Source organism: Chelonoidis abingdonii, chromosome 7 (genome assembly GCF_003597395.2).
Source record: "Chelonoidis abingdonii isolate Lonesome George chromosome 7, CheloAbing_2.0, whole genome shotgun sequence".
NCBI lineage: Eukaryota > Metazoa > Chordata > Testudines > Testudinidae > Chelonoidis > Chelonoidis abingdonii.
The window spans coordinates 78,211,154-78,235,814 of record NC_133775.1 but is presented as its reverse complement, the minus strand read 5'-3'; the positions used below and the strand labels follow the sequence as shown (position 1 = coordinate 78,235,814).

Genomic DNA, 24,661 nt, shown 5'->3' with positions numbered 1-24,661 from the left:
GCACTTCAGATCTCTTCTCTGCAAGAGGATTCTCTATTGCCAGTCAGTGTGAGTTCTGAGTATGGACCAAATGCAGAGGGTGCCACAGAGAGCTGCGGTGCTGATAAAAAGGTGTGCATGTGGCAGTGGAGAATTTTGCCCATAGACCTAGAGCTGCATCGAACTCTGCCCTTCTCCTTTGCAGGGGTTTGTTGGGCAAACATTTTTCTCCCAGTTCAATGTGCATCAGATTTGCCCCCTTGAGTTTGAGATTAAAACTGACCCCAAACTTCAAAGCCATGTGATAATCAAAACTATCAGATTTCACTTGGCTTTGGGTCAGAACTGCAAATTTCACAATGTTTTGTCATTAAACAGTTAGTCTTACCAGGCTCACTCAGTCCTGGACCCAGGCTCATTCAAAAACCCCATAAACCCTAGCAATTCCTGGACTTAGCACTGTGCTTGCTACAAAACCAGAACCAAGGAGTGTTTGATGGAATCTGAACTTTAATCTCATACATTTTTTTCAAAGCTCTCTTGTCATGAACTGTCCTGACTGGCAATTCCTTCAGAGGCAAGGCTTGGCAGGGTTTTAAATTACCTGGCTTTTGTGAGTTCAGTCAGGGCCCTTTTTGAACTGCAGTGTGATTCTTCATATTCAGTGAGATTTGTTCTTCAAGTGAGCTGCTCCTGGCCCCTCTCCCTCCTCCTTTACTTTCTAAGCCATGTCTTTACACTTCTCTTCCTTTCCCATTTTAATTGTCTGTGTAGACACCCCAAATGCCCGAACTCTGAGGAACTTTGGTTGTAGAACTCAGCTGCAGTATTGCTAACCAGAGTGTTCAAAGATCATGAATCTGGCTTCCCAAAACCATGAGATTGACTTTAAAATGTTGAGATTTGAACAACAAATATTTGAGTTTTTTCTTTGTCTTCTTACTCAGGTCACATTTTCAGACTTTCCTCTGCAGCCATGAGGGCAAGAAATGTACTATTATTTTGACCAAAAAAAAAAAAGAAAAAAAAAAAGTGAAATTCTCATGCAATCACTTGATTCCAGAAGCTTGTGATAAACTCATGAGAATTGACAACACTATGAACTTCATAGCTTCCCCCATCTAGTATAGACTGAACCACATCCCTCAATCCACACACCTCTGATCTCTGAAGAATCTGGATCTGGGTCCAGTTGCCACAATCTTTAATCTTTTCAGTGCTTCAGTCATGTGCTACGTGTTCTCAAAGGGTGGGCGTGGGGGTAATAATGCATGTATGTTACTATATGCACTCAGTTTACTTGGACATGTAGTATGTGCTTGTAGTAGTTGTCATAATCTTTTCCTGTATATTTAACATGAAAAATATTGCATAAAACGTCATTCAGATTAAAAAAAAAGATTAAAAACTAAGGAGCAGTCCCTTCCTCTAAGGCTGTCTAAACACAACAGTTGTACCATTTTAATTATACTGGTCAAGTTAAAGTGCTACAGCTCCCCTCTAGTGTGGATGCAGCTATACCAGGGTAATAGTGCTGATATCAGTTTAGTGTATTCCCATACAGGAAGGGGAATAAGTTATAGTGATACGAGAAACCTTTTATACTGATATAACTGTGTCTGCACTTGGCGTTGTATAACTATTTCCGTAAAAAAAAAATCATCCCCCGAACTAATGTTGTTATACTGGTACATAAACTGGGTGTAGACGAGGACTAAGATATCAAGTTACTGGCACGTAGTAGCCCCTGAGCAAATGCCACTGTGAACAAATTATTTCCAGAAGCCTGAGCAGACTCAGTCTGAGCTGAATGCTTGGGTAGTTAATAAGTGCTCTGCCTTCTCTCCAGTCAGCCTGATTTCTGATCAGGCTTCTAAACATTACACACCTCCCACCCCACCCAAGTTCTACTGGACCGTTTTGTGCATCCAGAACAATCAGAATTAAATTGGAATGTTTCTTTCATTGATCACATGCTAGCTCAAGATACTGTACCCATAGAGTGCTGAATGTTGAATGGGTTTTCCAAGAATTCTTGCTATGAATAGCATTACGCCATGGTACACTGCCAGAACAGTCGCTTATTGCCCTACTGTTAAGGCCCAGTGAAACTATTCTTTTTTATATGGAGGCTGATTCATCACAACAGTGAGGTGACATAGTACATTGCAGTGACTCCTCCAAAATGGTAGGAGTTTATATAAATGAACTGTATCTTTAGGGTATTAACATTTGCAAGTAGCAGTGGTTCTGGTCCTGACTCTGGGAGCTTGCAGTCTGGTTCATACCTGACAAAAGAATTAATTTCTTCTTCCTCTTCTTCCTCCTCCTCCTATTTATTGAATGGCAACAGCGTGTCTGGTGCTGTACAAATACAGAGGAAGACAAGCACCAATGAGCTTCCATTCTAATTAAGGCACAGAAAATAGGTATAAACAAAGCATGGGTTAAGAGCTGTCTTTTTGTGGTGCAGTTATTTATAGTAACTATCTGGGTTATCAGCTCTGGGTTACTGTGAAAAGTGTTGCAGAAGAATGTGTTTCCAGGAGGAATTTGGATGAAGAGAAGGAAGTTGTTTGAGGCACAAGGAATTGGAGGACTTCTGAGTGTTGGGGAGTGTGGAAAGAAGCATGAAGATGGGAAGTGAAGATACAAACAGAGCATGTAAGAGGGATGCTTGTAAGGAAATGAGAGCAGAGATTTCGACAGAGGCAGGGCTGTGCTGGGTCACAGAAGGGAAATCTTTGAGCAGTCTGATGCAGAAGGAGAGATGAAGTAGGTGGAGGGATTCCAGGAAAGGAGTCACATTGTCAGACTGTTGGGAGGAAGATGATTCAAACAGCAGCATTTTGTATATATATATTTTTGGGGGTGGTGGCGGGGGAGAAGGAGAGCGAGGGAAAGACAAGGAGAGACCAAGATGTGGACAAGGGTTTTAATGGCCAGGATGTGGGAGAAAGGTTGGATTTTTTGCAAGGATGTAGAGGAAGAAGCAGCAGAACATGAGAGGAGCCTGGATGTGGAAAGAGAGGAGATTGCAGGTCTTGGAGATGGGGAGAGCAGTGGCGGTGATGTTAGTAGAAATGGGTGAGGCAGAGCACAGGAGGAAAGAAGAAGAAGTTTGAATCTGAGATGACCAAGGGATTTCTAGGGAGAGGTATCATAGAGGCACTTAGGTACACATGATAATGGTACAAGTCAGAAGAGACTGAGAAATCTTGCTATTCTATGTAATAAATGGACATATTGGCATATGTGGCTAAAAGTTGCTTTAATTCCATTGGGGCCCAGACTCTGCCCTGGGATGAATATCTGTGACTCTCTTTTAAACCAATTGGTGCCAAGCCTCTGATGGCCCAGGTTAGCTGACAATCTATAAGAATCATACCATGGGTTGTGAAAAGAATAGCATGTTGGATTTACATTTGTAGTCTCACTCACGTTCACTGATCTATGGAGCATTTAGTCTGTAATATTCAGAGGACATGTACTGTGCACACATTTTTAGTGTTCATTCTGTCTGGTTCTAGTCACAGATTTCATACATGCAAGTTATTAAGCATATGTAAACACCCCTTTAGTTGACGCAATTGGATTCAAATTTGGCTACTTTGCCAGGTAGAATGTTTTCAATGTTAAGACACTGTCAGCCTGACATGTATAACAATAATGTAAATATTTAAGATCTGAGCTAAGCTGCTTTACATTACGTCCAGTTTATATTGCCTTCAAAGCGCTGCAGGTTAATACAGATACTCTTGGGCTGACCTGGGGGCAGGAATCTTTTTACTTTAGCCAAACTATGGGCAACATTTTCCTCTTGGTTCCATATTTTGCGTTGCTTATCTGCAGTCTGGAACTCAGCTTTGGGTTCTATGAATGGGGTTTTCTTTGGTATCAATGGGAACCCTTTATGTGGAACTGAATTTGCAATATAACGGCACACAGGGTAATGTACAGGGCAGCTCAATGGTCTAAAGTCTGAATCACATTTTAAGCGCATATCAAAGTCTCTGCCTATCCTAGGTGTTTCAATAGTTACTACAGTGATAGGCTCTAAGTACTAGAGTACTGGTACCCAAATGCTTTTCTCTTTTTTTAAATTGAGTTTTCACCCTAAGCTAGAGCTAAATATCCCTATTGACAGCCATTTACTCTGTTATTTAAAGAAGAAAAATATTGGCATTGGAATGAGAAGTGACGTACATCAGATTATATAAGAAGGAACCATTTTCATATGCTGTGGTTACAGAGTCCACTTCCCAAAGAAAGAGCGGTACAACTGGCCACCAAGCAGAGTGAACTATGCAAGTTCCTTAGGGCCCAGTCCAGATCCTTTGGAAGTCATTAGAAAGACTCGAGTTAACTTTGCTGGGAGTTGGATCTAGTGCATAGTACAAGTTTTAAGAGATCTTTAATAATGTAGAAAAAGTAGTAAACAGGAAATACAAACCAGTAGGAATAATAAAAGGCAGGAAGAAGGGGAAGAAAGAGAGAGGGAACTCCTGCAAAGCTGTAGCACAGGTCTGAGTTGGGGAGCAGAGCCCATGGGGAGATGGGGAACTGTTTGTAAAGCTTAGCTTGGAAGCTCAAAGCAGTTGTTCTTTCCTTCTTTCTCTCTCTCTTGTCGCAATGCTGTTTTAGTTTCTTTAGCTCTATCTGTGCATCATACTCTTCCTATTCAAGAGACACTGGAAAGCGTCTTTTCATGCTTTGCTTGAGAGAAAGGTTCAGATATCAGCTGCTTGGGAACACCAGCTCACTGGGGCTTGATCTTGCTCCCATTGAAGTTCATGATAAAATTCCTATTGATTTTGACAGGAGAAAGATCAAGACAAGGGAAGGTTGCTGGTAGGTACATAATGGGCCAGATCTTCCGATGATATAAATCAGAGTACACTCTGATTCCAGTTCACACCAGCTGAGGAACTGACCCATTGATTCTTCAGTTCTAGTCCATCACTAGTCTTCAGTCAGTTGAGTAGCAAGGGATAGATATTTTGATCACAATTTTTTGATGTCTGTTCTCTATCACCTTCCAGAAGAGGCAGCTAATGAGACACAGGTTGTGGTGAACCTCATTGTCGTTCATGGACTGCTTCTGATTGGCTCTCTGGAGTGTTCTTGGAAAGTGAAGTGAGGGTCACTTAGAAGAGAGTAATTTAGAAGGGAGGAATTTAATTTACCATCTAACCACTGCAAAAAATAACTTGGTTGGTGAAGCAATTGAAAGGCTACTTTTAAGCACAAAAGCACAGAAGATATTGCTAAAAAATAGGATTTGTCCTAGGCGATTTCCTATGTTGTATTTTGTTATGTAAAGAAAGGGGTTAGGTTTTTGTAAAAGGTGATGAAGCCTTGCATTTGCTATACACCTCCATGTCAACAGAAAGAACCTTGTCATTTACAGGCTGGATCAGCTGTTGACATTATTTTTTAAGAAAGGCACCTAATTTGGTTGTGGGATAATTTCCTTTCTTCATCCTTATGAGCTGAAACACCCAGATCTGCATCTACCCTGCAGAGTCAGCGACTGCCTGTGCTGAGGCTAAACTCTACCCTAGGGCCGGTGCAACCATTTAGGCAAACTAAGCGGCCGCCTGGGGTGCCTAGTGGTTGGGGACACCTAAAAGCCCCCTCAGGCTAGGAGGGGTAGGTGAGCTGGGTGGGAGAGTGCGCGGGGATGGCTGCCCGCAGTAACGGGGGAGGGGGGGACGCACAGGGGAACCGCTCCCTACCCCAGCTCACCTCCGCTCTGCCTCCTCCGCTGAGCACACAGCCCCCACTCTAAGTCTCCTCCAATCAGCGCCGCAAGCCTGGGCGGGGAGGAGAATTAGAGCAGCGCCAGCATGCTCAGTGGAGGAGGCGGAGCTGAGGTGAGCTGGGGCGGGCTACCCAGGCAGGGTTAGCTTCCGTGGGGGGAGTCTCCCCAGGCAGGGTTAGCTGCCAGGGGAAGGGGGAAAGTCTCCCCAGGCAGGGTTAGGTGCCGGCGGCAGGGAGGGGAGAGGGGTTAGCTGTTGCGGTGGAGGGGTAGCTGCTGCGGGGGGGGCTCCCCGGGTGGGGGGCTGAGTTAGCTGCCGTGGGGGTGCAAGGTGGAAGTTTCGCCTAGGGCATGAAACTTCCTTGCACCGGCCCTGCTCTACCCTGATATAAACTCAGGTGCCAATCATGTCACTAGGATGTTAGGCTGTAATTTGTCCCTTTCTGCATAGGATTGTGTTACTGTAAATGGAATCTTATAATGTACAAAGCCAGTTTCTATGTTTATTCAGTATGAAGCCTAGGATTTGCCAGACCAGACCACTGTCTGCTGAAGCCAATGTTCTGCCTCTGGTCATAATCAATACCTGATGCTTCAAAAAAAGTGCAGTACCTCCCACCCCACCAATATATTTAGCCAAATAGGTCATGTTCTATGTGGCTGGGTGGAAATTACTTCCCTACCCTTGAAGGTAATCAATTTACATCCTGAAGCATAAGACTCAATTAGATCTATTATGTTAACATACATAGATACAGATGTTAAGGGTCATGAAATTATCCTGATCTTTTGAAACCCAGCTAGGGTGTTTGATCTGATGGCCTCCTGAAGGAATGATTTCCACAGTTGACTACACTCTATATAAAATCAGAAGTATTTCACTTCATTTACTCTTTCTGAATTTTGAATTAATTAATTACGTAAAGTTTCTATTTATGGGACAGAGCAAAAGAAGGAAGTGACTGGTTTTATTATTATTGATTATAGAAACCCTTTGCACTCAGTTAGAATGCCTCTCTTTCATACTTCTGAATTCAGCAATCAAGTTCACCTGCAAGACTCCTTTCCAAGTGAAGCAATCCTAGATTTGCTCTTGTCACGTACATACATACATTCTATCATACTGCTAATAGTAACCTGCCATGATATCAGAAAGGATGACCTTGTGATAGAGGTGAGGGACTGGGAGTAGGTCTTGACTTTGCCACAAACTGCTGTGTGACCCTAGGCAAATCACTTCACTTTTACGTGCCTCAGTTTCTCCATCAATAAAATGGGTTTAATGATACTTACCTACCTCACAAGGGTGCTAGGTGGTTTAATTTGTAAATATCAGTGAAAAATTTGAGATCTTCGGATCCATTGAGATCCTTAGATAAAAAGTGCTAGAAGACTAAAAAAAAAAAAAAAAAAGTAACCATCTTTTCCTTCTCTGAACCTCTTAAGTTTCTTCTGTACTTTCCTTAAGATGTAGTGATCAAGACTGAACATAGTACTTCAGTGTTCCCGCTATGGGTGTGTATATCCCCCAATGCATATGCAAAAATCAGGACTGTACATGCACACGTACAGGTGTGCTTGTGTTCACTATGAGGGTGTGTGTGTGTTGAAGTATGCATTTAAAAAGTGGGCCCCAAATCACTATGTGCTCTTGTTCAATATAACATCTTCACACCACATTTTATATTATTTTCCATTGCCTTTTTAAGGCAATTAGACATCCTATATATATCATTAATAACTGCAGTGCACTGGTGGTCATCTTTATTGAACTGTCTGCCATGACTGACTCCCAAGTATTTTCCTCTGAGGACTCTGCAAGTTCAGAGGCCAGTAAATTGGAGAAAGTGTTTGTGAAATCAAGTAACTCTTGGCATACAGTTACAGATATATATGGTCTGATTTACAGTGCTGTGCAGCAGCTGAAATTGCATTTGGATCAAGAAGGATCTTTGTGGTTATGGTTTCAGGATTCCTTGGCATAACTTCAGAATGCAGAACACTGGAGATGTTCATGAGAGGTCTACTCCCATTACTTCACATGGCTTGGGTCTGGTCTGCCTGCAGCCTTGCACTTGGATTTCTCAAGCTGCTGGAGGGCAAACCCTTCAAGAGCAGCCTCTGAGCATCTGGTGATAGGATCAGCCACAGCAACCTACTTGGGAGCAGTGGCAGATTAACGCACAGGTCCATGGGGTCCAGGTTCACAGGGTCCGTGCCCAGGGACCCCAGCCAATCCCACCCCCCAGGAGTGCTGGAACCTGGGCAGAAGTTGGGGGACACTGGAACTGGGACCCTGCCCCTTGCTCCTCCTCTTTCCCCGAGGCAGGAGCAGAGCAGAGGTCAGAGCTGCCCAGGGAGCCCAGGTCACTGTGCGGAGTCCCGGACCCTCCATCTGTCCTGGGTGGGGGCTGGGGTGAACACAAGCAGCTGCCACTCCATGTCCCCACCCCCCAGGGGCAGGCTGCTGCCAGTGGGACCTGGGGCGGCGGCTCCAGTCTAGCCTCCTGCCTACTCCCCAGGGCTTGCCGAACGCTCTGCAAGGAGAGGAAGCCCTGCCCCAGCTAGGTCACAGGCAGCAAGGAAGCGGGCAGGGAGGGCTCCTCTAGCGCAGCTCCCACTTCTACTGGCCTGGTGTCAGCTGCTGCCACACTCTGCCCAGGCTCACTCAGTGCCAGTGCCTGTGCCCAGCTCCTGCTGCCAGGCTGCCCTTGCCAGGTCTCTCTTGCTCCCAGTGACAGGTTGCCACTGCTGCGGCCTGGGCTGTGTGTCCAAGGCAGCAACCACATGCAGCACCTCTCCTCCTGTGCCTCTGGCCTGAACTTTGCTGTTTGGGAGTGTGTGGGGGGGAACAATGTCCCCTGCCCCCCAAATTACGCCCATGCTGCCGCCGCTTTGCACCTGCCTGAGGCTACTACGCCTGTCTTAAAAAGTGTTGGGGTATGGCCCTCCTGAGCTGTCAGTTAGGACCACCCGGGGGGGGGCGGGGCAAGTGGGGCAATTTGCCCCGGGCTCTGCAGGGACCTCCACGAGAATATAGTATTCTATAGTTTTTCTTATGGAAGGGGCCCCCAAAATTGCTTTGCCCCAGGCCACCTGAATCCTCTGGGTGGCCCTGCCTTCAGTGCTGGCACCTCTGGGCCCCCAGGGTGTGGAGGGCCCATATGTTTTGTGCCCAAGGCCCCAATAAATCTTAATTTGCCTCTGCCTGGAAGCTGCTCCACTAAAATGCAGTTCTCACCCATCCTGCTTGTCACACTGCTGGGACTTTCCAACCTGTGCATGAGTTGTGGGGTAAGCCCTTTAAGAGATATCCACTTCCTTTCCTGCCACAGGCAGTGGCAGAATCACAGCCAAGAGATGCCATGACTCCAACCTGGCCTGGGCCTACCCTTCCCCCACTGAGATTTTCTGCTCTGGGTGGGGTGAGCCCTTTGACATCCCTCCAGATTTTGGTTCCTTCACTAAACTTCTGCTAGTGTGATGAGGTGTAGGACCCTTGCAGAAAACCATGGGTCACTGTGCAGATTCTGTACAGAGAGCCCTATGTTTTCAGAAGTGATGAGTGATTTGGGGTGCCTCAGGTTTTGGTTCTTAACTTCAGGTATCTCGGGCCTCACCATCAGAAAGTGCTGAGCACCTTTTTAAGGCTTCTCAAATTGGGGACCCAAGAATGGAGACACTCTTTAATTTGTTGTCTATTATTACAATAGCACGCAAAATCACTGTTCACATTGAAAATGTAGATCATGTGTGCTATCTAATTATGTTTGGAAGGATTGGATTTTTATCTGTAAATGTCAGTAAACATGGATTTCACTGTGTACACACAAACCTACGAGAAATATTTCTGTTGATAATTGAAATTTACAGATAAGCAAAGTAAGAAGAATGCTGCTTGAGAACTCATTAGAGTTCGATTTAATGATTTTAACTTTGTATATGTTGATATGTGATGTGGACAATTTTTGTTCCAACAATTATAAAGCTTTAACTTTTTGAATCTCCAAGTCTACTGTCATTAAATAATTATCGGCTGATCCCATATAATTTCCCACAACTGAAAATTTAAACAGATAAAAATAGAAAAAATAATTAAAGCTAATCATCAATATTATCCATCAAAATTACACAAAAATACAAATCAAATTCTGCCCAGCCAATATATAATATATTGCATGCTATGAAACCATGTATAATAATGACGAATCAAAAATTCGCAATTCCAAAGGAAGCCTTTTGAGTAACAGCTAGATGCAATCATTAACTTACTGACCGTTGTGGTCCCTTCTATCTCTATGAGTCTGTACCTGTCACATGGGGGTGACATTAGAACAAGAAGCTCAGTGGCGGAGCTGGTCAGGACATCGGGAATTGTCTGCAGAAGATTTCAACATTTCTTTGAAAAAACAAAATTACAAAAACTGAAACACTTTTGGGGTTTCAGCCAAAAAGAAAAGAACTGTCAGCTTTCATTTTTTTTACTATGTTCATCTTTTCTACAGAAAGCAGGCACTTTCCCTGAACTTTTTATTTAGTCAAACCCTCAATTTTCCATCAAAAAAACAATTTAAAAAATTTTCACCCAGCTCTGCCCAGGGGGTTTGGGTTCAAAGTTTGTGAACCAAAGTTTTCCTCATTTTCAGATGGATTTACACCCTCCCAAATATCACTTTGTGATTCAGCTGTGAACAAGCCACAAGAAGGTGATAATTAATCAAAATGGGCATATCATAGTATTTGTCCCAGTCTCTCTTGAAGGGTGTGAGTCTCACTGAACCTTTCAACAAACATGCGCTCCTAGGTTGTAAAGAAACCTGCAGCTGGGCAAATTTCTTGTGGCCTGTTTGTTATTAGTTGTGATCACCGGCAATGTGCTCAGTTGAACAAGACACAAAATGGAGATCGTCCTGAAGAGCTTCCAGTCCAAGATGGGTGGGCTGCCTAACAAAAGCTTTGCATAGCATTACGTGTGAGGCTTACTGAATGAGATCATCTTTTTCAAACAGAGAAACCTTCAAATGATGGGGGCCTCTATCACTGCACCTTGTTATTATCTGAGCTGTTCATGCAAGGGTTCTCTTGCTGCAGAAGCCAAGAGAAGTGCAGGATTTGGGAGTCCTATAAAGCTTGTCTGCACAGCTGCAGTTCTGAAGCATAAATAAGAATATTCCTTGCCCTTCCTTCCCCATACAGAGCTGTTCAGGTGGCTTAGTGCCCCAGTTTAATGCGGGGAGAGAGGGGTGCTGTTGTACCTGATAATGCTTTCTCTCAATCCGGTTGCACAGAGAATTTCCTACAAGCAGGAAGCTGTTAGTGCAAGTAATGGCTAGCTCAGAGAAGCACTTCTGCTACAACAACAAAGAGCCCTTTGATCCTTTCCATTTGGAGAACTTAAAACAAGAAAACAAAACTCCAATAAGACCAAGTTGGGCTGTAAAAGGAGAGGGGGAGACAAGGAGCACCAAAGGACTCAGGAGTGTAATTGTAGAAGTAGCAAATGTTTTGGCACTTTGATCTGCTTCGTGTCAGTTCAAGATGTTTCATGTTTAATACCAGAGAGCCATTCACCAAATGCTCTGCACAAACAATACAAGGCCGCCTATTGGTAATTCCAGGGCATTTGGAGAGACACTGGCTCAAACTCAGCCCTTTTAACTTCACTGAGTTCAGTTACATCAGGGGTGACTTTGGCCTGCTGTGCATAAAAAGATCCATTTACAGAGACACCTCATTATGAAGTGGTAGCACAGGGCAGATGTTACCTTGCTGAGCCCACTGGATAAAGAAGCTCCAGCCATATATGTTCATTATCTCATGACCTGTAGCAATTTTAAAATGGGGGACAGATCTTCAGCTGGTGTGAACTGGAGATGCTCCATTGAAATCAATGGAGCTATGCCAATTTACCCCATCTGCAGTTCTGGCTCCTTTAATCCAGCGGGGTTTGTTTTCTCCTCACTGCAGTGCTGTCTCTCGCCTTTATACAAGCATGAGGGATATATGAGAATTTTCTCTAGGAGCTGGAATATAGATCAAGCTTTTTACACAGTAGTTTATAAGAAACTTATCAAAGAATAGCTAACAGTTACCACATCTTTGTGCCTGGGATGTGTAAAAAAAAAAAAATCACTGAATTAATATCCCAGGAGAGAACTGAGGTCCCAGGAAAGGGTTTTTCTAGTACCTGGTTGTTCTCCTCACTACTGGACTGGGACATTGTCCCTCTTGTAGCCCTCTCTGCAAGGATCCAGGTTGCGATTGCTCTGCCCAGCGCAGATCACAGAGTGAGTTGAGAGCCAAACCTTCTGACTGGTGCAGACTCCTGCAGATAGATGCATGTGTGCCAGATGCAAGCAAGAGGAGGCTGCTGCAAATAGTCTCTGCTTTGAGAGGGGAAGGGAGAAGGAAAGCAGAGCAACAGCAGCTAAAACAATGGACTGCAGAGAAAATCACATCCTTGGTGTTAGACGGTGGAGTGTTTGCTTCCAAATCAGCAATGCACTGTAAGGTTGGGTGTGTCTTCACTAAGTCCTGCCCCTGTTGTTTCTGGGAGTTATGTCACAGCTTTAACTAGCATTGGTTGAGAAGATGTTTTTTTTTCCACTCATAAAAATTCTACCTCTCAAAGGCAGAATATCTATTTTTGATATAAGAAAAGGGCATCTCTCTAGTACTTGATGTATCTATGGGTAGGGTAGGGTAGCTACTGGGATTGGGAAGATGTTTTGTTTGCATAGATTATTTTTCCCAGCTGTCTTTAATGAACACTTTCTCTACATATGCATTTTCCTTTGACTTTTGACTGTCTTGTGTAATTACCTGTGATTTATAGTGATGATGTGATGTAGTGCCTAGGTGTGGTGGGGTGGCACTGTGACTGGGTGTTTGTATCAAAGCAATTATGTCAGGCGAGGAAAAAAACCTCCATAGCTTGCCTTAAAAAAATGTGCTTGAAAAGATTTCTTCCAAGGAACTGAGATTGCCTGCCTTCACTCTGGAATGACATTCTCATTGGCGGTTTGTAATAAGAGTTCATTCCTTGGCTTATTTTTACATAAACCTTCAGGCATTTATATTCATTCATGATCGCAAGACTTCTGTCTTATTAATGGGTCCATGTCAGCAATACAAATGTTTGATTGGAGTATGTTTTCAGGAACTATGAGCAAAGGGATGATCTGGTGGTTTGGGCACCAGCCTGGGACTTAGGAGATCTGGGTTTAATTCCCTGTTCCACCACAGATTTCTTGTGTGAACTTGAGCAAGCCACTTAAGGCCAAATTCACAAAAGGATATAGGCACCTGAATCCCAGAATCAGGCCCCCCTGGGATTCATAAACCCCCCACTCATGTGCCCCTGAACCTGTAGGTGCCTAAACTCTCTTGGCACCTAAATTTTAGCAGTAAAAGTGCTCTAGGTGCCTGTATTTGTGCCTCTGAGCATGCACATTGCAGCTCCACACTAGGTGTGAGGATATCTAAGCCCCAGGGTGATGCACAAACCACAGAAGATGGGCATTCCTCGGCCTATCTCACCTGCATAACTCAGTCCAGTAGGAACTTACACACAGTGTTTGAGGAGGGGGAGAGGAGGAAGTCCCTTATAATGTTTAGCCCAGTGGTTAGGACTCACCTAGGATATGGGAGATCCCTGGTTCCACTCCCCACTCAGGCAGAGAAGGAATATAAAATGGGATTTGTCACCTTTCAAGGGAGTGTCCTGACCACTGGACTGTGGGATATTCTCATGGGGGGCTCTCTCCTGTTGAAACTCTTCCACTGTGGACAAATAATGAAAGAATCATTGGCCAGGAGACAGCACGCATGAGAAGGACCCTGTATCCTGGTGGTTACAACACTCACTCGGAAGGTAAAAGACCCTGGGATCCAGTTCTCTGCACTAATGACTTTTAAAAATTATTCATCCACGGTGGAACAGCCTCAGGAGGCGAGCCCCACACCAGAGTGTCCCATATCCCTGGGGTTAGGGCACTTACCTGAGAGGTAGCAGATTCCTGTTCAAATCCTCTCTCCCACTCAGGTGAAAGGGGGACTTGCCCTGGTGGTCTCCCACCTCCCAGGTGAGTGCTCCAGCCACTAGGCTCAAAGTTCTGAGGCTGCTGCTTGCAGCAGCATTATAGGCACCTAATGCCAAGAGTGTTTGCAACTGAGACTCCCAAGTAGAAGGAGGGGCCTGCTCACACCCACCTCTGAGGGAGGGGTGGGGCTTAGCATACACTCCTCAGCTTGCCTTCTCACATTGGATGCCTTAGGTGAGGAGCCTCCTACTCGTTTTTTTGTGAATCCCATTCCAAGTTTCTCTCTCTCCTCATTCATTGTATAAGGAACTCAGGAGCCTAACTCAGGGGTTGTGGATCCCAGAGGTTTTGTAGATGGCTAAAAATTAGGTGGGGTGACACTCAGTTCCCTATCTGTGCAGGGGGGATAACAGCACTGTCCTACCTTACAGGGGTTTTATGAGGAGAAATGCATTAGTGATTGTGAGGTGCTCAGTTGTTCTAGTGGTAGGGGCTGTCCATACATGACAGAAGACATTGTTTGGTGATGTTTTTGAAGACCTACCCACCCATTGTAACTCTTTGTAATGCCGAAACAAACACACACAAGTAAGGACCCACTCACCCCCTAATGTGTTACATGATTTATGGACAGCCCCATATATGTACCTATGATAGATAATTTTCTTCCTGAGAGTTGGCCTCTACAGAGCTATGCTGTTTGACACCAGCTGAGGAACTGGCATAAGTAAGGAGGATCTGATAGAGATCTATAAAATCATGACCGGTGTGCAGAAAATAAATAAGGAAGTGTTATTTACTCCTTCTCATAACACAAAAACTAGGGGTTATTCATTTCATTTGGTAGGCAGCAAGTTTAAAACAAACAAAAGAAGTACTTTTTCATACAATGCACAGTCAACCTGTGGAACTCCTTGCCAGAGAATGTTGTGAAGGTGAAGACGATAACAGGATTCAAAAAAGAAGTAGATAAGTTCTTGGAGGATAGGTCCATCAATGGCTATCAACCAGAAGCTTCTATTTGCCAGAAGCTGGGAATGGGCGACAGGGGATGACTCACTTGATGATTCTCTGTTCTGTTCATTCCCTCTGGGGCACCCGGCATTGGCCACTGTTGGAAGACAGGATACTGGGCTAAATGTCCTGACTCAGTATGGCCATTCTTATGTTCTTAAGTATAAAGTAGTTTGTCAGTATAACTGAGTTACATTGAATGTGTGAGGAAAGGGAGGCAGATCTCCATGAGCTTTTCAGTTACTATGTAAAGGATACAGGAGATAACACTCCAACTCGAGTAATTTTTCTGGCTAAGGAGTGTGTCTGAAGGAAGTAATAAAAGTTGAATGAAGCTAGCTTGGGAAAGTGAAATGGCCATAGAACTTGTCTCAGTTCTTGTGAGGAATTGGCCCCAGTAGCCCAAGTGTGCAACTGTTTGACCACTATTGTACTCAGCACATTTCACCTCAAAGGCTCTCCAGTCCTTTATGAGCAATCCACATACAGCCATCTCTGGGGAGGGTGGTGGTGGCCAGCCAGCACACAAGCACTCTGCACAGTATTAGGCAAAGAAGGACAAAGTAGGATCCTAAGCCTACGTAAAAGGATATTGTTTAATGTATAAGTGTTATAGATCAAGCTGCCTTCTCTTTTACTGGAAATTAAAGTTTGGGCCTGAACCAAGATCCTGGATCTGAGCCCTTCCAATTCCGGATCTGAACTCAAACTTCACAAGTGGAACGTCTCCTTCTCTGGTCTCAACCTGCACTGTGTCCTAGAAAGGTGCCAACCCAGCATGAAATTCACTCCTGTGCCGAGGGCGTGCACCAGGCTTGTGCTATCACATAAGTCCTATTTTTTGGGTTGAAGTAAAACTGAAGTGGTGCACAGCTTTGTGCCAACCGCATGCACTGGTGTGACTCTCCCCCTCCCGCACTGCATAGCAATGTAATCATGCAAGGGACACACTTCAGTGTCCATCTCTTATGTTTTCAGGGATTCTATACATTTAAAGAATCTGTCTCAGAATCCATTGCTTTTATTAGAGCACTACTACTTTGCATTTAGAGTGCATTTTGCCAGCTAAGTATCTATGAAATTAATACATACTGTAACTTGGCAGGATCTCCCCACTGAAGTCTACTTGAGTAGTGTGCAACCCAATATCAGCAGCATATGTTTGGACTAAGAATTCTTTGGAAAAGACAGTTAACTAGAATACAGGGTGTTTTTCTTTACCCTCAGACAGCCAGTTCTTGTGTTTGACATTTAAACCTGGTTGGGTATAAATCCCCACTTTGAACCTTAGCGTCCAAAGATGGGGTACCAGCATGAATTCCCCTAAGTTTAATTACCAGCTTAGATGTGATAGGCTGCCACCAATCAGGACTTTCAGTCCCTGGTACACTCTGGTCCCCCCAAAGCCTTCCCAGGAGACCCCCAAGACCCAGTTCCCTTGGATCTTAACACAAGGAAACTAAACCCTTTCCCCTACCGTTGTTTCCCCCAGACTTCCCCTCCCTGGGGTTACCCTGGAAGATCACTGTGATTCAAACTTCTTGAATCCCAAAACAGAGAGGAATGTTATCTTCCCCCCTCCTCTTTCCCCCTCACCAAGAGGTCATACAGATTCAAGCTCCATGAATCTAAAACAAAGAGGAAATTCACCTTTCCACCCGCCCCCTCCTCTCTCCCGGAGAGAGAGACAGAGAGAAACACCAAGAGCAGGTTTTTCCTCCCCCCTTCTCTCCTTTCTCCCACCAATTCCCTTGTGAGTGTAGACTCCCTCCCCTGGGGTCTTACACAAGATAACCAAAAAATCAATTAGATTCTAAAAAAAAGAAAAGCTTTTAATAAAAGAAAGAAAAACATAAAAGTTGTCTCTGTAATCAAGATGGTAAATTGTTACAGGGTCTTTTAGCTTATAGACACTAGAGAGAATCCTCCCCCCAGCATACATACAAATTGCAACAGAGATACAATTCTTCCAGCCANAGGCAGAAGCAGCACAATTAAGATATAGTTTGGATGTGTGGGGTCAAGGGAGGAGTCAGAGTCAGAGATGATCCCTAAGTTACAGGCCAGAATGACAAGGGAGGATGGTGGTTTTGTCCTTGGTGTCAGAGAATAGGGGTGAAGTGAAAAAGGTTTGGTAGGGAAGATCAGCAGTTCAATTTTCTAGAGAAGTAGGCTGAGATACAGGATTGGATGGATGGAGACAAGATAGGACAACTCCTGACAGAGGTAGATTTGTGACTAGCCAGCAGCATAAAGATGGTAGTTGAGGGTGAAGAAGGGAGATCATGACAGATCTTGTCAATCCGAGTTGACAACATATTGCATAGAGAAGGAAGAGAGTGTCAGAATGGGGGGGGAGTGGGGTGGGGGAAGCGGGGTATTTCAGGACAAACAAGACACCAGGGAGTACTGAACGCATTTTTAGGTTGGGGATTTACTGGTATTTTCTTCTAGAGGTTTAAATTGGAAGCGGCTTGTGATTTTGGAGCCTGAATCCGAGGACTGTGCCGCAATACAGAAAGGCATTTAACCATGTGCTTTATTTTCAGCCTGTGCTTAATTTTCATTGACTTCAATGAGACTTAGCCAAAGCTAAGGAAGTGCTGAAGTGCCCTTCCTGAACTGGTGTCTTTACCAAATAGCATTTCTTAGAAGCTTGTCTAGGTATTGTTATAGGAGACTCAGTCAGTCTGGACCAGGGGTTCTCAAACTGGGGGTCGGGACCCCTCAGGGTGTCACGAGGTTATTACTTGAGGGCAGTCACATGAGGTTGTTACATGGGGGGTCGTGAGCTCTCAACCTCCACTCCAAACCCTGCTCTGACTCCAGCATTTATAATGCTGTTAAATATATAAAAAAGTGTTTTTAATTTATAAGGGGAGTTGCACTCAGAGGCTTGCTATGTGAAAGGGGTCACCAGTAAAAAAAGTTTGAGAGCCACTGGTCTGGACTGAAGATTACAATGCACTCCAGAAAATCACCATGCTGAGGGTCAAATGCAATGCTGACATCATAACTCTTAGGCCCAAGTTCTCTGCTGAGTGCTTTGGTGTAGTAACTTGAATGGTCATTGAGGTTCTCACTGGAAGAAGGGAAATGGACCCACCTTCCAGACTGAGGATCCTCTCAGCAGATAACTCAGTGTAGGCTCTTTGGCACTAGCATCCTTGCCCCCCTACCATGCACCTCCCCGAAAGACTGGAAGTTCTGTGAACCGGTGGAACTTCTAGCTCTTTTGCTGCACTAATATTCCCCAACCAACCAGTGCACTAGGTGGTAAATCTCTCTTTTCTACCTCCCCAGTTCCTATCCTCTTCTTCTGTGTAAGGGAGCTGCATCAATATTGCTGTGTGTTGGGCCATCTGCATTCCTGGAGATGGGTGGTTGGTTGGATGGATTGTCCCTTAGACTACATAATCTGATTGGAATGAGAGGAGAACAGAGGGAGACCGAAATAGTTTTTTGTGTACCAGACACCTTAGACTCCTTCAGGACTCCATACTCACGTATTTTACTGCTTTAATTTCAATATTTTAGCTGATTTCCCAGGAGGATGGTGGGATTTTGTTCAGTTGAAGTACATTGGAATTGAATTTGAGTCAGTTCCCTCCCTGTTGTGTCTCTAGTGAAGGCAATGCAGTTACCCTAAGTCAGTTTGGCCCCATATTGATGACGTGCGCTGGCTTGACAAGAGATGTGCTCATATGTTCATACAATGAGGGCCTGATACCAATGAGAGTTTTGTCACTGATTTAAATGGGAACAGAACTGGGCCTTAACTGAGTGGCAGCTGTTGAAATTAAGGTAACATTTACAAATTACTTTATTAATAATCCCTAAAGGATGAATAGAAATTGCTTTTTCACTAATAGATTATCTCAGGGACAGATTACATGATGTAGAGACCCTGCTATATAAGTGATTTATGTTCTATATTCCCAGTCTATCGGGGTTTATAACAGATGCTATAAAATCATCTGTCTGTCTCTACAACATGCCCTAGCACACGTAAGAATGATTTACTTGGAGAAAAGCAATTTCTGTTCGTTATACATGAATTATCTTAAAGTACGTGTACATGTCACCTCAATTTCACGTTGTTATGTGATTTAGTGCCTCCTTTTCCAGGCTACATTTATTTTTATGGACCTTGTTTGCTTCAAATTAGCCCTGAACCTGGCCCAAAGTAGTATCCTCTCTTCCTACTCTTCATTGCTGTTCCTTAGACTCTGCTGGCATATTTTGAGACATAAACACAGAAAATACCTTTAATAATAATTTAACCCCCCCAACATTTTCTTCTTTTAATTCCAGTCTCACCCCTGGGTATGTCTAAGTGTTCCACAAGAAAATGACATTGTAGTGCAAGGAGAAAGCCCCAAAATGGATATATTAAAAGTGGTCAAATTTTCATAGAAACAAGGTCATGGGTCAAATCTAGGACTTTTCTGCAAAAGTAGGGAAAATGAGCTTTCCAATTCCCTGCTATACCTAATAGCTCAGAAGGAATTTGGTTGGTTCATCAGCACCTAATTTTGTATGAACTTGAGACTCAGCCACATTAGTGTTTACATTGTATTAATTGTTGAAAGGTATGTGCCAGGTCCAGTTGTGAGTGAACCAGGGGCTGTTTCTGGCTTCACATTGAAACCTGGTGGAATTCTGCAGTGTCATCTGTTTTCTCACTGTGGTTTTGATTGAACTCTGAACTCAAAGGATGAGCCCCGGTGAACTGAAACCACTGAGTTTTGCACAGTCCTGCCTTTCCTCAAAGCATTTGTAAGCTCAAAATTATAGATGATAAAATATAACCTTTATGCTTTCCCAAATATGGAGGATGCTAGTCAGTAGCAGAGCTGGCTTCAGCCCCTGTCAATGTGCATGGACTCCTGATTATGTATATTTGCTGGGCAATGTATATTTCTGGGCCTCTTCTCAAACTTTTCGCTCAGATGATTCTGTGTTGCTATTGTAGAATTGTTTATGAACTCCCCTTACCCTCTTAAGGAGACAGGTACTATACAGTTTGTGTAGCAAACAAAAGGCTTTCACAAGATGATATGTTAATGGTTTCAAGTTTAAAATAACATAAATGCATCCATGAGTTGAAGATCTAAGGAGGAATGGATAGTTCTGGAGATTAGTGGTGAATTATGGAGACTTTCCCCTTTGGTTGCCTCTTTGAGTCCAGCCTGGGTTGGCAGTGACTCTGAGTTAAGCTGATTTTAGTAGCTCATACAACGTAATTTGGAGATCACAGATCTAATGAATTCTAAACCAGCTGAGATTGGCTGTGCCTTTCTCTTGACTCAGATTTTGAGATTAACAGCATCTGACAAATTGTACCAAGCTCTGTAATGATTTTCTAGACAAGCGTTTAGAAGGGAGCAGACTGAAGAGTACCAGTTTCACTTTGTGTGCTTATGTCTCTGGAGGTGAATGGCTGGTGCTATTCCTATCTGTTCCGCCTGGCCCATTTTCAGACATACATACCGATGATTCTGCCAGAGCTCTGTGATCAATCCTTTGCCTCCTGTGACCTACTGCAGCTTCTGTGCAGTGACACGTTAATTTTATTTTTCTCAGGCATTTGGGGAATTAGTTTGCTAAGGACTGAAAGGGCTTTGACTGTTTTGTTTGTTCACAGGCAACTGTAGTTAATAATTCTACATATAAGCTATTCAGTGTAGCATAAACAGCTTCTTATATGGTACTTACCGACCTTTGGAAAGCACTTTGAGGGCTACAGATGAAAAGCCCTATATTATTTATTAGTTGTAGCAGTCTAATCCAGCTCCCACTGAAGTCAGTCGGAATCTTTCCTTTTGCTTAAGTGAGTTGTGGATTAGGCCCTATATAATGTTCCATATTTTGTTTATGGTTGTTGCCCCTTTTTGACATGAGCAGCTAGTTGACGTTTGGGGGCTTGTGCGTGTTCGAGTAGAAAGTGGTGGTAGTCAGGTATTTCTCTGATGCAGTTTTAGGTATATACAAAGAATGTATGAAGTCCTGCGTCTTGGAACACAGAAGGAATAAAATAGCAAGAAACAGCTTCTTTTACTCACAGCACCAAGAGTGCTTTTTTTTTTAGCCTGCACCCTGACCTGAAAAACCTCTACCCAGGGCCAGTGACATGCATTTAGCTGCTCGTTCAGGCTGCCTCTCTCACTCTGTTGTTGTGTGACTTCAGTTTCTGAGATCTTTCATCCCCCAACTCAGGGCCGGCTCCAGGCACCAGCTTATCAAGCAGTTGCTTGGGGCAGCAACTCCATAGCGGGGTGGCACTTTCAGGTATTCGGCTGCAATTTGGCGTAGGGTCCCTCGCTCCCGCTCAGAACCAAGGACCTCCCACTGAATTGCCTCAGACCAAGATGGCGACTTTTTTTTGTTTTTTTTGGCTGCTTGGCATGGCAAAACCCCTGGAACCAGCCATGCCCAGACCTTCCCCTATCCAAAAGAATACTCAGTCAAAAGATCCTCAGCAGGTTCCCACACACCTTTTGTCTTAGGTGGTGCTTACCATTATGCTAATTGAAGGGTGAGTTCACACCTACCAATCTCAATGGGGTATTAATTCAGTCCATAACAAGGTTTCACCCGGATCATAACACTATTGTGAAGGTTCTGTAAATATTCCCAAAGATAGGATGGATAGTTATAGTTCTGATGTATTTAGAAAAGAAAAAGAAATTAAAGAAAGACTTGATACAGGAGGCATCACTGACCTGTGGTTTGTTTCATAGACTGTTCCAGTTATTCATCAGTTAAAGGTAAAATAGCAGTATATTCTGGCATAGGATTATAGTGTTTGTAGGATTTCCGCTTGGCTGAAATACTTAAATATCCTATTATGTGATGCCGTGACTCTTGCAGTGCTGCTGCATGCATTGTATAAATTAGAGATTTGCCTGAACCTAAACCACAGATCAAAATGCTGCTGGAGTTCCAAATCCAGATCTGGTTTAGAATTTTGCAAATGGTCCCAACTGTAAATGGCCTGAACCAAAACCCTCAATAGCATTAGTCCCAAATGTTGGGATGTTTGACATCTGGATTTCTAGTATAAATGCCCCATCCTCCATTATAATGATTGCCCTTGAAAAGGAGGCTTAGGAGACCTTCCTAAGAAAGTGAGCCGAGTGCTCTGAGTACAGGCCTAGGAGCTCCAGTTCTGGCACCATCTGTAGCCTTAGTAGCCATAGTAAAGTGATGTAAAGGTAAACTTTTAAAAGTAAGTTCTTTGACGTTTGGGTGTCCATTCTTTACTCCATGATTTTTTTAAAAAAAATAGAGGCCAAAAGTTAGGTTCCACAGTTTGGCACCGAAATAAAGAGCCTGGGATGAGATTTTGAAAAATCCTGTTTACCTAAGTAAACAGCCAGATTTTCAAAAATGCTGAGCAACCCAGATGTCCCTTCGATGTCAGTGGGAGATCTAGGCACTCAACACCTTTTTGTGCTCAGCTCCCCATCTCTCCAATGAGAATCCCAATCTGCACCTCCCAGGAATCGTGTGGCTCGTTAATGTTTGGATTGCCAGTGGGCAGCATGTTGGAAATTAAGGATGAAATTTCAAAAGCACCTTAGTGAGGGAAGTTCCCCATCTTGCATGGGTGTGGTGGGTTCAATGGCAGTTAGGCATCTAACCCCTAAAGCATTCTTGAAAAGAGCAGTCTAAATTCTGGGGGGTTGGACTAACTGACTACTTCGTTTGTGGCAAGCAGGGGTCTAAATCTATTCTGCACTATCCTGTCACATACTAAGCGTCTTTGTGGACCCTGCTGCTGTGCATTAAAAGTTCCCTCGTGCTCTTTGATCTACCCCACTTCGAAATGGTAGATTGAAACCCCAGCTTGCTGACAATTTAGGACTTCTCTAAACAAACATTAAGTGTTGTTGTTCAAGATTCCTACAAGTAGGTCTTCTGATGTATGCTTCACAGAGGGATATGTTTTATTGGGACAGGCCACAATGGGGGAGGTTTACGAAGTTAAGTGACTACTTACTATTTATGTCTTTGAAAATCTCCCTACGAAAACTAGATTCCCGTGTTAGGAGTGTTTAAAAAAAAAAGAAAGAAAAAAAAACAAAACAAAAGGCACCCTTGAACAGGGCCGGTGCAAGGATGTTTCGCGCCCTAGGCGAAACGTCCACCTTATGCCCCCACCCCGCGCCCCTGCCCTGAGGTGCCCCCCCCGCAGCAACTTCCCCCCTCCGTCCTGAGGCGCCCCCCTTGCAGCAGCTCCCCACGCTGCACCCTCCACCCTGAGCCACACCCCCCGCCCCAGCTCACTCCTGCTCTGTGCACAAGCACCCTGAGTAAGCTGATTGGCGCCGCAAGCCTGGGAGGCGGGAGAAGTGAAACAGCCACGGCGTGCTCAGGGAGGAGGCAGAGCAAAGGTGAGCTGGGGCGGGGAGTTCCCCTGCATGCTGCCCCCCCACTTACTTGCTGCAGGCGGCCCTCCCCGTGCTCCCCTGCCCCAGCTCCTCCGTCTAAATGCCAGCGGCGACTGGGGCGGCCAAAGAAAATGGCACCCCCCAAATCCCAGTGCCCTAGGCGACCTCCTAGGTCACCTAAATGGTTGCACCGGCCCTGCCCTTGAATCAAATAATAGTGTTAATGGTTCATTTTGAATATTTCAACTGATATTTCTCCCCTCAGCTACTGGACTGAAAGCAGGAAAGAACAGGACCAGATCCTGGAATTGCTCTTTTATGCAAAATTGTTATTTGGCCAAGGGGTTTGCAACTGATTGAAATGAATCTTCTTTCCCTTTTGCAGCCTGATGGCACCAGCAAAGAGTGTGTCTTCATTGAAAAAGTCCTAGAAAACAACTACACAGCACTGATGTCTGCGAAATACTCTGGCTGGTACGTTGGATTTACCAAAAAGGGAAGGCCACGAAAAGGGCCCAAGACCCAGGAAAACCAACAAGATGTGCATTTTATGAAAAGGTACCCAAAAGGTCAAGTGGAGTTACAGAAACCTTTCAAGTACACCACAGTGACCAAGAGGACTAAGAGAATACGACCTACCAACCCCAGTTAAAAGATAGACAAAAACAGTGTCACAATAATAAACCACAAAAAAACTGCACCAGAGGAATATTTTTACATTAAAAATAAGGAAGAAGCTCTATTTTTGTACATTGTGTTTAAAAAATAATTAAAAAAATTAAAAAAAAATAAAAAGACTGGATGGCAAACGCTGGGGGAAGCTGTTAGGGATTTATTGTGACTTGAAAAACAAAATGAACTGCTCTATTTAAATTGACTTCTTGTTGACACATAGGTGCTTATTTCTCTTTTTGGAACGGACAACTTTTCAAGCAGATCCCCAGAGGAAAAATAATTAATATTAAATAAAATAAAACCAAAGAAAACCAAAGTTCTTTCCCAAAGTTACTGAGACCCTGCCCTGAAAATCACCAGTTTTGCAGTAATCTATTTATTGTCTGCTGCAAACTGTCCCGAGACAAGATGGTGTGTGCGGCAGTGATTGAGTTTCCGTGGAGTTCTCAATGCATCGATCTTCTGTAACCTTTCTGATGACATAAGGTGTCACGGCTCTGTGATCCTGCATTATGCTCAGTTCTGGAGAATGCTGCTAAATACATTCCATTGACTAAAAGTGACCTAATACACCAATGATAAGGGAATATTTTAAAACCAGCTATATTATATATATTATATATATATATAAGCTATTTATTTCACCTCTCTGTATATTGCAGTTCCATGAACCAAGTATTACTGCCTCAACAATTAAAAAAATTATTTAAAACACATGTACATATTGCTGTAATTCACGCTTTTTGATTATTGCTATGAACTTTTATCCGTCTATCACAGTGGTAGCCACTCTG

General features: G+C 43.9%; 1 protein-coding gene across 1 annotated transcript in view; it reads left to right on the top strand.

Annotated features, from left to right (window-relative positions):
- Nucleotides 1-24,439, top strand: part of FGF18 (fibroblast growth factor 18) — a 107,990-nt gene extending 83,551 nt beyond the window's left edge. The window contains exon 5 of the mRNA XM_032768766.2: nucleotides 23,578-24,439. Coding sequence (XP_032624657.1) covers nucleotides 23,578-23,844 — 267 coding nt within the window. The 3' untranslated portion in view covers nucleotides 23,845-24,439. The remainder of the gene's footprint in view (nucleotides 1-23,577) is intronic.
- The last annotated feature ends 222 nt before the right edge of the window (nucleotides 24,440-24,661 follow it).